This window comes from Planococcus citri, chromosome 1, assembly GCF_950023065.1.
Source record: "Planococcus citri chromosome 1, ihPlaCitr1.1, whole genome shotgun sequence".
Classification (NCBI taxonomy): domain Eukaryota; kingdom Metazoa; phylum Arthropoda; class Insecta; order Hemiptera; family Pseudococcidae; genus Planococcus; species Planococcus citri.
In genome coordinates this window covers 9119413-9133021 of record NC_088677.1, presented here as the reverse complement: position 1 = coordinate 9133021, position 13609 = coordinate 9119413, and the positions used below count along the sequence as shown (strand labels likewise).

Here is a 13609-nt window from a genome sequence, read left to right as displayed (position 1 = left end):
CGATTGAAAATGGTTTAAAGCCGTTCCGGAGTCTCCAGATATATTTTGGAAATTCCAGACGCCCACAAAGTGCATAAAAACTTCCAATAGAAAGCTGAAATTTGGCGCTTACTGCATTCTCAACCCTCTGTGAATCGATTGGAAATGGTTTCGATCCGTTGTCGAGCCTCCAGCAGATGTTTTCAAGTTCAAATTCCCACAAAATTTTACCCCATGAAATAGCACAGTTAAAATTTACTCCATTCCTTCAATCTGAACCCACCGAGACGATTCTGGGATCCCCAAAATATGACTGAAGACTCCAAAATGGCCGCTTAGCTGTCCAACTTCGTGGAAAGGGTAAAATTTCGTGAGAATTCTCAACTTACAGAAATCTGCTGCAGGCTTCTGAACTGCTGAAATTGGCTCGAAATTATTGACTGTCCATGGTGATTCAGATATTTGGTGTTTTTGGAGGGCGGGGGGGGGGGTCGAAAAAGCGAAACATATCAAATTTCAGCATTATAAGTTACGCTGAAATTTGGCGCTTACTGCATTCTCAACCCTCTGCGAATCGATTGGAAAAGGGTTCCATCCGTTCTGGAGCCTCCAGCAGATTTTTTAAAGTTCAAATTCCCACAAAATTTTATCCAATGAAATGGCGCAGTTAAAATTTACTCTATTCCTTCAATCTGAACGCACCGAGTCGATTCTGGGATCCCCAAAATATGACTGGAGACTTCAAAATAGCCGCTTAGCTGTCCAACTTCGTGGAAAGGGTAAAATTTCGTGAGAATTCTCAACTTACAGAAATCTGCTCGAGGCTTCTGAACTGCTCAAATTGGCTCGAAATTATTGACTGTCCATGGTGATTCAGATATTTGGTGTTTTTGGGGGACGGGGGGGGGGGGGTCGAAAAAGCGAAACATCTCAACTTACAGAAATCTGCTCGAGGCTTCTGAACTGCTCAAATTGGCTCGAAATCATTGACTGTCCATGGTGATTCAGATATTTGGTGTTTTGGGGGGCGTGGGGGGGTCGAAAAAGCGAAACATCTCAACTTACAGAAATCTGCTCGAGGCTTCTGAACTGCTCAAATTGGTTCGAAATCATTGACTGTCCATGGTGATTCAATATTGTGTGGTGTTTTTTTTTTGGGGGGGGGGTGTCGAAAAAGCGAAACATATCGAATTTCAGCATTTCAAGTTACTTTGGTAAAATTCTGATTTTTCCCCCAATTTTTGGCTAAAATTATTTATCAAAAATACTCGCACTAAAAACCGAAAAATTGCACTTCAGCATTTGACATTTTTACTCGTGATCTATGCTCGTGTGTTCTCTCAATTCAGCTCCGTCTCTTTCAAAAAATATTTCAGCCAATAGGGAATTTAGGATAACTCGTCATCAAAACTTTTTATAACGCTGAAAAAAAAAACCTCAACTGCAAAATATCCTCGCTCTATTCGTACCTACCTAATTTTGACGCGTCGCAAAATGAAAAAAAACAAGGTCGTTCCATATTTTCTAACCCTCCCTCCCTATTCCTTTCCAGCATCAGCGTAAAAATACCTTCAAATTTCTACGCTGAAGGAGGCGAAAGGAGAAGGGGGTTCAAAAATCTAATAAAATGCTAACAACCAGAAATTTTTTCAAAACGAACTGAACACTCATAACGAGGACGAGATTTCCTCTCCTCTCATTCTTTCTTTTCCCCCATTTCAGTCCAGAAAGGAGGATATTTTTTTTCGTGCATTGGTGTATTATACGTATCTTGATATTTTCCTCGCTCGTTGCTGTTGTTTTTCTCGTATCCAAGGACATTTGGTCGTCGTCGTCGTCGTCGTCGTCGCGTATATTTTCTACAAAACACGCTTCCCTTCCTCTGTCATTCAGCCCTCGTCCCCCATCACCTACACGACTTTTCTTCACCGGAACGCAGTTGAAAGTTCCAACGTTATTTACGTCGAAAAAGAATTTCCAAGAGGGAAAAAATAAATACTCTCTTATCCAATGGGGAAAAAAAATTTACGCAATAAGAAGGAAAAAAATACGTAAACGTAGAAAAGGGTTTTCCAACATCGTCGTTTCTCGATCTTCCAACAACACCTAAAAATTTTTCATCTTTTGGAAATTCATAAATTTTTTCACGATTCATTTTTAGAGATGATTTTAAATGACTTTTTTGAGTCATTCTGGGAGGACACAAGGGTCCGATGAATGCGTTGAAACTGATCAGAAAAAAAAGCCCAAGTTTCAAAAATACTCACTTTTAAACTGGCTAATTTCAAGCTTTGACTGAAATGTTCTTGAACTGCTTCGTCGGCTCTTCTTTTCTCCAGCCTTTCTTTTTCTTGCCTTTCGCGTTCCAGATGGTGTTTTTCACGTTCTCTTTCTTTATGCTTCTCGACTTCGCGTTCTTGTTCTCTTTCTCTGTAAAAAGAAAACAGACAAACGAACCACAGATTAGTAAAATGTACATATTACACATACAGATAAAACATCACTAAATATACTCAATATAAGCAAACAAAAACGCACGAAACGAAAAATTACTGTCACAACACCAGGTAGGTATCGATATCGACTCGAGAGAATCATTTCCTTCGTATATGTGCACACAAAAAGACCTCCACCCAAAATTGTGAATGAAATGCAAATGGCATTTTTCAACAGTGTATCGTGTTTCCAGAAGAATGAGAACGGATGAAAAAAATACCACAAAATACGACGCAGAATTAATGGCTCGTGAAGGTCTCCCAGAGAGAAAAAAATGCTAGAAAAAATTCCATATTCCACCACCGTCGTCTTAAATGGGTCGTAAAATGTTGGACTGCGTAATAAGCGCATTTCTCGCATCGTACAGCAGCTCCTTCATCGTTTGTTTTACAACCAATGAAAAAAATCCTCGGGTCGCGAACCACTCGGAGGGAAAAAACGAGAAAAAGATTTTTATCAACAAAACACCGAGTTTTTCTTTCACATCTCAGAACGTATAACTAGGTTCGCAAAAAATATATTGACCAAAAAAAAAGAGAGAAAAAAACAACAATACCGAGAATAAGGGATATCTACATTCGCGAAACTGGAGCAAAATATACGTCTCACGTCGAGTTATTCAGCGAAAAAAAAAAAATCCATCCTATTATAAGTGCAATTCTCTTTTATGTTTCCCACATCAACACATGTGTGTAGTGTGTATATGTATACCTATTCAAAAGACTTTGGACTACATTCATTTTTCTTAAAACGCAAACGTATTCCGGCAATTACACACACAAAAAAAAAACATTTAGGACAAAGGTCAAACTGCTCGAAAGCAAAAGGTAAAAAAGAAAAATGAAAGGCACGAGCGCAGCACGTAGGTAGATAGGTAGAGGTAGGTACGTTTCAGCATAATTTCCACAACAACGATGACGACGACGACGACGACAACGACAATTAACCGAATTGGCGCATTACGTCAATGACCTACGTTAAAGTTCAACTTGAAAAATTTCTATTAATCGCGGCGTCGTCATTGTCGTGTCCAAGTTCTCTAGCGTGTTATGTTATTAAATCGTTGCCAAATTGGCGTCGTCAGTCACCCGAGAAACAAACGTCTTTTTCACGACGACGAAGGAAGAAGAGCAAACCAGGCGAATGGTGCTGGTGTTGCGCAGCGAAAAGGTATTTAGCTAGGAAAAAAAAAAACTTTCACCGTGCCAACTGATGCTGCATGGTTAATCACTCTTTGACGATAATATTGAAAATAAACAAAACGAAGCGATCACGTGAGAGTTCTGATTTTTTGTCAGGTTATTCTTACATTTAAAAAAATCGAGTCCAGAAAATTGAAAAAAATTAATAAAACGACTGAAAAAAAATAACGCGAATGTGTTTCTTTTCACTGAGACAAATGAATTCGTCGAAATTTTGATTCGTTTTGACGATACAATCACCAAAAAAAATAATAAACAACGCCTCCGCACATCTTCGTTATAATGACCGCCCCCACAATCATGAGTAATCAGATATACGAGAGAACATTCCTATCACAAAATAATATACCAACAAAGAAACCGTCTCGAGCTATTCAGCCATCGATTTCTTACAGAATTCATAATTTTTTAAATACCATACTCCAGGATCTCCCCTTCCAACCCCTCCTATTACGAAAAAAAATAAATCGATCAAGGCCACATCGAAAGGCCGACTCCGAAACACGAATGAATGTTCGAAGTTGACCATTTAGAATTGGTAAAAATCGACATATTATATTACGTCATAATTTCATAACTTTAGACAAGAAGGGAGGGAAGGGGAGGTGCAGAGACATTGAATGGTCGTTTCCAAAAAAATTACCCAATATTGGGACCCAGCAGTCCCAGCACCATCGAAAGGATCACCCTAATCAGTTTGCGAATGCTCCATTAGAGTCAGTAACTCACCACGAATCAAACAGAATCAAGCCAATAGATCTGAAATACTCTTGTACTTACATATCTCCAAGTTCATGAATTATTTTAATTGACCTAAAATTTGAAAACAACTTTTCTTAGGTTGGAAACAAAAATAAATGCAAATAGAAAAAAATCTACATCACTCAAAAATTGGGAGCTTCTGTACCCCTCCCCCCACACCGGGATCTCATTTCCGGTTACGAAGAAATTTAAAAAAGTGTTATTAAGTATTTCCCCTCAAATTTTTCAATGGTAACTTGAAACTTTCGAACTCATCATAGATGAGCTTTCATTTCGAATGTTCAAATTAGAGCTTTTCACATTTTAATTACACATTTCCCCTTCCCTTCCCTTCCTTAGTGCCAAATGCCTAATTTCAGGCCCACAGGTCGTTCAAAGAACGATTCAGCTGCAGTGAAGATACGAAATTCGACTGCACACTCCAAATTGCAGTCTCTTGATCTTGATAAATGGGAGGGAGGAGGAGGAGGAGGGACCCCAAGCGAAGACCAGAAAAAAATCAAGATACTTCAAAAAAGGTACGAAACACCACTTTTTTGCACCTCGATGTAAATGAGCATTGTGATGGGAATTTGGGACGGGGGGGGGGGGAGAGAAGAATTGTACCAAACGGGTTAAAAATTTTCCATGTTCAAAGCCCCCTCCCCCTCCCAAAAAAATGATGAAAAATACATTTAAAATTGAAAAAAATTGAACACGTTGACAATTTAAAATATAATTTAAAAAATGAGACATGAAAATTTTTTTGAAAAAAAAAATCACTACTTTTTCAATCAAATTTTCAGAAAGATCTCCACTTGACACCCCTTCCCCCTCCCTCCTTCATCAAACACAAAATTAATTAACAGAGTCGAATTTTCCACAGAAAAATTTTCCAAAAAATTGAAAGAAAATTTCCATACCTACGAAGTATTTTATCAATTGCAATGAAAATCATTTAAAAAAACAATGCAAATGAACGCATTTTAATGAATTTTTTCATTTTCAATTTTCCACGCCCCTATACTTTTTTTAAAAATCACTCGTTTTTCACAACTTTCACTACCTGTCAGATATCCAATAAATATTTCGGAATTGTGATGTGGGAGGAAAAGGGGGGAGGGGGAATTGTATCGAACGGGGCACAATTTTTCCATGTCCAAAGGGAACCCCCCCCCCACAACAAATAAAAAATGAATTTTAAATTTTTTAAAAAAACTGAATAAGTTGACTGGTTAAATTGATTTAAAAAAATTTTCAAAAAGTCAGAATTTTCAACAGGAAATTTTTAAAAATTGATAAAAAATTTTCACGTGTGAAGAAAGAGAAAACAGCATGACTGAGAAAGGGAGGAGAGGGAGAGGGTTCCAGATCGACATTCTCAATTTTAAAGAACACTAAAAAAATGTCAATTAATTAATTAAAAAATAAAGTTCTAAAAAAATGAAAAAAAATAATCACAAAAATTTACAGGAAACAAGACGACTTGAAATTTTTGCAAAAAAAAAAAAAAAAAAAAAAAAAAAACAGTACAAAAGCGGAATAGCAAAAAAGTAGGTATGAATGAAGTACACAATGAACGAAGCTATGAGACTGTCAGGGGATACCTTCAGGTGAGGGGCAAAGAAGGGATTAGAAATCTAACTCCCCCTCCCCCCCCAAAGCGCACGTAGGGCAATCTTAAAAGCACGTGTATGCCAAATTTCTGCTCCCAAGTCAGTTCCGAGTAATGAGGGATGTCATGTTAAGTTTTTCAAGGTCAAAAAAAAGAAAAATTTCGGATGTACAAATCTTCTCCAAACAGCCTAGGGAGGCCGATTTTTTTAGCACTTAGTGCAATTTTTGATCTACGTTTAATCAAAATCTAACTTTCATGTCCTCGATCACTTTCACCCACTCCCATCCGTCTTGAAAAATTTGTACATACTCTAATTTCAGGTCAAGATCATCCATCCTCACTCATAAAAATGCTATATATCAAATTCCAAATTTTTCCCAAGATCGTTATTTTTTTAGCCAATTTTTCTGGGCTAAATTTGCAGAGGTTATATGAATAAATTTTTATCAATTTTGATGATGATTACTAAATTGATGATGATCAATCGATTGTTTCAGGTCCAAAATTATTTATTCAATACAGGAAGAGATTCCTCCTAACAGAAAACCACTCAAATTAAATAGACCAAAAAATCTTTTACAGTATAATTCCTGCGAGCCCCCTCCCCACCCCCTCCCCTCCTCTCCTCATCCAACCCACTCATCAAATTTCCACTACCAAAACACACTTTCCCACTACATTAATTGGTAAATTTTCCTCATCTGCTGTATTCGAGTAGGTAAATAATCTTAAGTAATTAAATTATCGATTTATACCAAACGAATGAACCTTGAAGGAGAGAAAAAGAAAAATCAAACACCGACCAGATTCAGTATCCATATTTCGCCCATCACCACCACGAACATCAGGCTAATATTCTTCTATTGAAACACTCGTCGTACCAAATCACACAGACCCTCATGCTCCTTCCTCGATCGTCACAAATATATTTCTTCTTCAAGGTCCACCACTTAACTCGAACCATCGAACGGATCGTTTAATCGAAATTTCACGTATTCGTACATATATCGGACACATCAAGGTACATAGAGTACACACTTTCAGACAGGTGCAGGTACTTAACTTATATTTGCCACATTGCCACGTAATTCTCCTTCGATATAATAAAGAATCAAGCAGGTGGGCTTGCAAATGACATACATACGATAATTATTTCCCTCCGCCGTGCCAATGCAATCTTCGACTTGGAATAAGCAAAAAAATTTCGAATATTAAGTCGAATTGGCCTGCATATTCGCGCGCAGCTAATCCGCGATTATTCTCCGCATCGTTTCCTATACCTAATCACCTCTCTCTTTCTCACTCGCGTTCTGGACGCGAGTATTTATTAAAAATATAAATACAAAAAATCCCACGGCCACGACATTAAAATTAGGTATTTATACTCTAATCTTCGTACACAGTTTTTTAAATCTCGAACTCTCGCACATCCCAAGGACCCTGAGACTGCGGATAGGACACGCACACTCGTACACCAACAACTTGTCGTAAAAACAGAATGAAATCATCTTCTCGAAAAAAAAAAAAAAAAAATAGATAATAAAGAGAGGAAAAAACACCCATCACATCACATCTCACACATCCAGCGACAGAATTCTCTCACAAGCAGCACACCACATTGCTGAAAAGTCATCTAACGAGCTCATCCTCTCTCTTTCTCCTCACGTTGCCTTCTTCGTCATCGTCGTCGTCGTCGTCGGCGCTAAACATATGACACTGCTGTATTATCGATTCTCTCTCTCTCCTCTGCTTTGTCTCATTGAGAATGATAATAAAACAGTACGCGACACACTCTCTGTGTACATTTATCACATTTGGTTATATGCACCATCATCATCATCATCATCATCATCATCATCGTCGTCGTCGTAATCATCACCATTTTACACTGCATACAACTACAACAAAGCCAAAAAGCCAGTCAGCCAAGTCACACAGGACATGGTGAACGGATGTGATACGTGTTTATCAGGCGAATGAGCCGCAGCTATGTAGATACACACATAGAGACATAAAAATTACCAGTCAAAACGGCAAATAAGAAATGAAAAAAAAAAAAAAAACGAGATAAAAATACACACGTCTATTTCTCCTCTCGCTTACTCATCCATTATCGTACGTACATACGTACCAAGACCACATAATATAATACACACAGAAACACGCTCCTCGTCTAATTTATTCTTCCTCTTTATTTATTCCATCCATCGCCATACCATTCCGCAAACGTGAAGTTCTCCGGGGCTCTACGAACAAAATACCGGTACGCTACTCTCGTCAATAACCTGAAAAACCGGTCTCACGTATATGGCGAATGTATGTAGATTGTAGATGTACTTTCATTCGTAAGGTAAGGTAAGGTAAGGTAAGAAGACATATCCTACAAACACACGAAAATACCCCACACTGCACTACAACACTACAACAAGGTACCTAAATCCACCTTTTTACTGCTATATATATAATATTTTCAAAAAGAATGACATGACTCGTTCGAGTCTTCGTCGGTCCCTTGCTCTTCAGGCCATTAAATGTAGTACCTGAGATCTCGCTACCTTTCCTTTCCTCGTCATCGTCGCTGGTCTCTAAAACTCTGGTTCTGGTTAGAAGAGATTCAGATTCGCGTTATCGTGAATCACGATGGCATGCAACATCCCGAATCACTATGCCACCTTCTTGATAATTATACAACAACAAATATGTACTTATAATTAAGCTAGGCGATTAAATTAGATATGAGATCGTTTGAAAATACTGGATGGATGAAGCTTCACTTTTTTAAAATTTTTATCTCACTTTCATCATTTACGAACACAGCTAATTTCTCTACAGAAAACAAAATAATAGGCGTATTAAATTTATCAAATTGGAAATATTTTCCAATTGAACTAATTAGGTTAAATCTCGAACGACGAATTCGCGTTCAATTTCAACGCCCAAAAACCAAATTAAATTCTGACATAATGTGACAAGTTGATTCAACAATCTGTCCAACAAACGAGAGAACATGCAGAGAAGACACGAAAACAGAGATTGAGGAAAGTTAGCGGAGAAGGATCTGTTCGAAATTTATTCGAGCCGGAATTTCTACGTGCTCAAACACATCTACAAAAAAATTTCAAAATTCTGAAAAAAAAACAAGAGAATGCAAATGAAGCATGTGTTTCCAAAACGCACTAAGTCCAAAAAAATATTGATAAGAAATTCATGGTACTTAGTACAATTTGGAAACGTAGAAATGGACCAAATTGGCTGATTTTTTGATATGTTGTAGCCAAGACCCTTAGACACAACATATCAAAAAATCAGCCATTTTGGGCCGCAACTTTATGCTAGATGGCCTTGCAACCTCAGAATCTTTGAAAATGGACTTGGTGCGTTTTGGAAACACATGCTTCAAATATTATACATAATTAAGCATAAAAAGTTGAACAGAAAAAAATTGTCAAAGGTACACGAAACATCATAAAAATTCAAAAATTTTCTTCAAAAGTGAAATTTGAGCTCATAATGTAGGTACGTATATCGTAATTTCCACCAACTTCAGGACATCGAGTACCAAAATCATTCCGTTCTCTACCGTCTTTAATGAGGCTCAATTACACAATTTTTCAGATATTTTTCCAAGATAATGAGGGCTGAGTGAGAAGTTCGGGGAGGGGAGAGTGGTTTCAACTTGAAAATAAATTAAGATTTATTCGAATTCAGCACCTCTCAAAAATCGATACAAGTCGCATCAAATTTCGGTATTTTTAGACTTTTCCCAAAATTATAGAAAGACTGAGCGGGATTGGGGGGGGGGGGACTGAGTAATTGTACCCATACCCAAGACATAAAACGAATCTTCCAACTCGCCACCCTCGAATACTCAAAAAATAACATATCGTGGGAACGTTGTAAAGTTTAGTCCCAGAGATCCTCCTAACTATTGTGTTATCAAAAATGTCACTGAAGTATTTCTCAAAATACTCCCTGGGAAAATGAGTTGTCTTACCACAATTGCTCCAGTTAGCAGGAGATAGGATTTACATGTACTCAATAAAATCACTCACGAATAATAATGAATTCAATGTATTAAAATAAATCGCAGAACAATATCACCGAAAGTAATAACTTTTTCAAAATTGATCCGCCTTTCACCCCTGCACCTCACGCTTGATTTCGATCCAAGATACAAAAAGTTCTTCTCGTGTGCTGTTGATAGTTTCAAAAACACTAATGAAATGCTGTACTTGGGGTTTTTTTTGCTACCTATTGAGTACTGACATTACCGACAGTCTTACGTATCATAGATACAGTGTAATTTGAGGGGTTGTCCTAATTTGGCTGAAATTTTCAATTTTTTCTTGGAGAAATTAGTATTTTTTCTTACATGATATGAAGAAAGTTTGTTCTGCTATGTTTAAGTTACAGTTTACGTTGGTAACAGCAGTTCTCTGGGGGGGGGGGGGGGAGGGATAAAGTTTTCCTCAGAGGGCCTTGAATCTTCGAAAAAGGAACGAAGGAGAGTAGTGTGTGAGTACTAACATCAACGACACCCTTACGTATTACAGATACAGTGTAATTTGAGGGGTTGTCCTAATTTGGCTGAAATTTTCAATTTTTCTCCGGGAAATTAGTATTTTTTCTGACATGATATGAAGAAAGTTTGTTGTGCTATGTTTAAGCTACAGTTTAGGTTGGTATCAGCAGTTCTCTGGAGGGGCATTAAAGTTTTCCTCAGAGGGCCTTGAATCTTCGAAAAAGGAACGAAGGAGAGTAGTGTGTGTGATATCGATACTATACACACTTGGCAACGTTGCAAAATTCCAAAGGCTCACACTCAGTTGAAAATGGTAGAAAGGGTGTGTTTTTCAACTTTTTTCGAATTTAACATAGCCCTGCAAAAAATCATACATCACAGCGATAATAATATGAAAAAATTGACTTACAATAAACACATTATTATATATATAAAAAAAAAAAAAAAAAAAAATGATAAGAAATTTTCAACAATCGAGCAAAATTGGTTTACATTCTGGTGCATTACTAATCACAACGATTCATAATGTACTTCAAGGAAGAAAACTAATATTTTGAGTAGGTATACTCTTTTGAACTCGACAAAAATGACCTTGAGCTTTTCCAGTAACCTAAAAACGATAGTATGAAAGGTCTGAAGACATCAGGGGACCACTTGAACAAGAAATTCTGAAAAATTGAAACACAAACACTTGAAAACTTTTCAAATTTTTAGAACTTTGAGCTCATGTCGATTGGATGAAGGGGGGGGGGGGGGGTTGATCAAAAAATTTGAAATTTTCCCCACGTCTCATCGAGATTATTCACGAGTAAAGCGTTCTTTTAACATATTTGCGGGGAGAATTCCTTGGGGGGGGGGGGGGACATCCTCCCAATGTACTGTGAAAATTTGGACCCTCTAGGTCAATTTGAAGGAGCTACAGGGTGTTCAAAAAGTTGAAAAAAAAATGAAAAAATCCACATTCTTCACCCTGGAGAGGGGTCATGGGTTTGGAAGGCTGAAACCAGCAAAAGGCACTTCGGGTACATCTTCCCAATGTACTGTGAAAATTTGGACTTTCTAGGTGAATTTGGGGAGGCTGTAGGCATTCCTAAAGGTCGAAAAGTACGTAAAATAGCCAAAAAAATCCAGTTTTTGACCCCGGAGAGGAGTCAAATGGGGTTGGAAGGCTGAAACCTGCAAAATACACTCAAGTGGCACCATCCCATTGTATGCTGGACATTAGGGCTCCTTAAGTCAATTTTAAGAGTGAGGTGGGGGTCAAAAATACGGTAAAAATCAGGTTTTTTCCACCTTAAATGGGGTGGGGATGACCTAGGAAGCTGAAATTTGGATACGTTGTTCACAATGGCGATACTCACCAATGGCATGAATTTGGCCTATTTTCATCAATTTGGGGCCAAATTACGCTTCTGCAAAAAAAATTACCTTTTTGTAATTTTCAACCTTGACCCTTCCAACTGCAGGGGTCGATTCTAGCTTCCAACAGAACCCCATTCCCCAAGTTTGACTTTATTTGATCAATTAGAACAGGCTCCAGGTCATAAAATGTAAAAATCACTGTCATGCTAGCCCCATTTCATTTACAAAAATTTGGCTAAAAACTTCGAAAATGATTCACCCACCTTGGCATCCGTTTTCTGACTTTCTTCTATGCATTAGGAAAAAAATCTCAACATGCCTGACTTGATCATCAACTTCCCTGTCGTCTGTTGCTTCTCCCCTCCACCTGCTCCCCCTCCTCACCCTCCGCACAAACTATACAACTTCGGCATGTCGTCGTTACACAGCGTACTATTCAAATCAATAACCCACCCTTTTTCTCGTCTCACTTCCTTCCAAAGGGAGAAAATGAAAAACGACATCGAGAGGTAAAAAAGAATTGGGCGGAAGTGCTTCAAACGACTGTTATCTTATCTCTTCTTCGCTGTATAGAATCTAATTCCTTTATTGTTTATGTGAGAAAAGTCAACATTCTGTCACCGATAGTCGAGTCGAATCCAGTCCAGTCCTCGGATACCTGGCTCTGGCTCCATGGCAATATGACAGCCCTACAACACGTGCAGCAAGAAATCACCACACACATTACTATTAACCACCACATTGAAATCGATCAATTAATGAATTAGTACCCCTAATCAATCATCTCACACACCACATCACAATAATCAACTTGACCAATGACCATTCGATTCGACGCAGATGAGGGGAAAAATCCCCCCCTCCCACTTCTCCTCACCAGTCGCATGTCCATCAGAGTAGGTACATGTTTACGCAATTACAAGCATCGTTATCTCCTGGGTCATCAACGTCATTCGTCAATATTTCTCTATTTCTCTATCTCTAACTGCTTTTAGTATACATAGATAAGTACATACATGGAATACGAAGGTGTGAACTTCATTCTTCAAATACACTATCAAAAATAACCGCCATCATGACACAAACCATTCATTTTCAACCGTCTCACATTACCTCTCCTCTATCTAATCTATGTATATCGCAGCAACACGCCACCAATATTCCAATAATACTCCTCCTCGTTCATCGTATCATATTTTATCGTATATCACAATACATGTAAAATAAATAAAAAAACGAACAAATACAAATATGTACCAACTCATTCGTCGTACTATAAAACGTTTACCGTAATTCGAACTAAATAATGAGTAAGAGAAAGATTATTATAAACCATCATCATCATCATTATCGTAGGTACATTTATTATGCAGGTAATTTCACTCTCTCATTCCATTCCACCCAAAAATACCTCAGTAGGTAATACAGATACACATAATGAGTTAAAAATTCGCGGAAATTCTCTTTCTGCGGTCGCGTGCAATGGCAAATTTCAGTGATTTCGTACCGACGATGACGTCATCTTGGCGTAATGAATGAATAACTCAACCCAAATAACTCACCTCACCGCAGCATAAAACAGATACGCAGCGATTAAATTCATCTTTCGCAAATAAATTACATTACTATAACATCGCACCACCGAACCGAACAACGAAATAAAATGCGATGTCGTCGCAATCAATCTTC

General features: G+C 37.9%; 1 protein-coding gene across 11 annotated transcripts in view; it reads right to left on the bottom strand.

Moving 5' to 3' along the window:
* LOC135846728 (lysine-specific demethylase 3B-like) overlaps nucleotides 1-13609 on the bottom strand; it is a 327018-nt gene that overhangs the window by 31416 nt on the left and 281993 nt on the right. For 10 of the 11 annotated variants that reach the window (XM_065365998.1, XM_065366006.1, XM_065366035.1 and 7 more), the window contains one exon: nucleotides 2247-2409. In XM_065365998.1, the coding sequence (XP_065222070.1) occupies nucleotides 2247-2409 (163 nt within the window). Of the gene's footprint in view, nucleotides 1-2246; nucleotides 2410-13482; nucleotides 13539-13609 lie in introns of those variants that run through there. The other variant, XM_065366046.1, reaches the window with a different exon arrangement.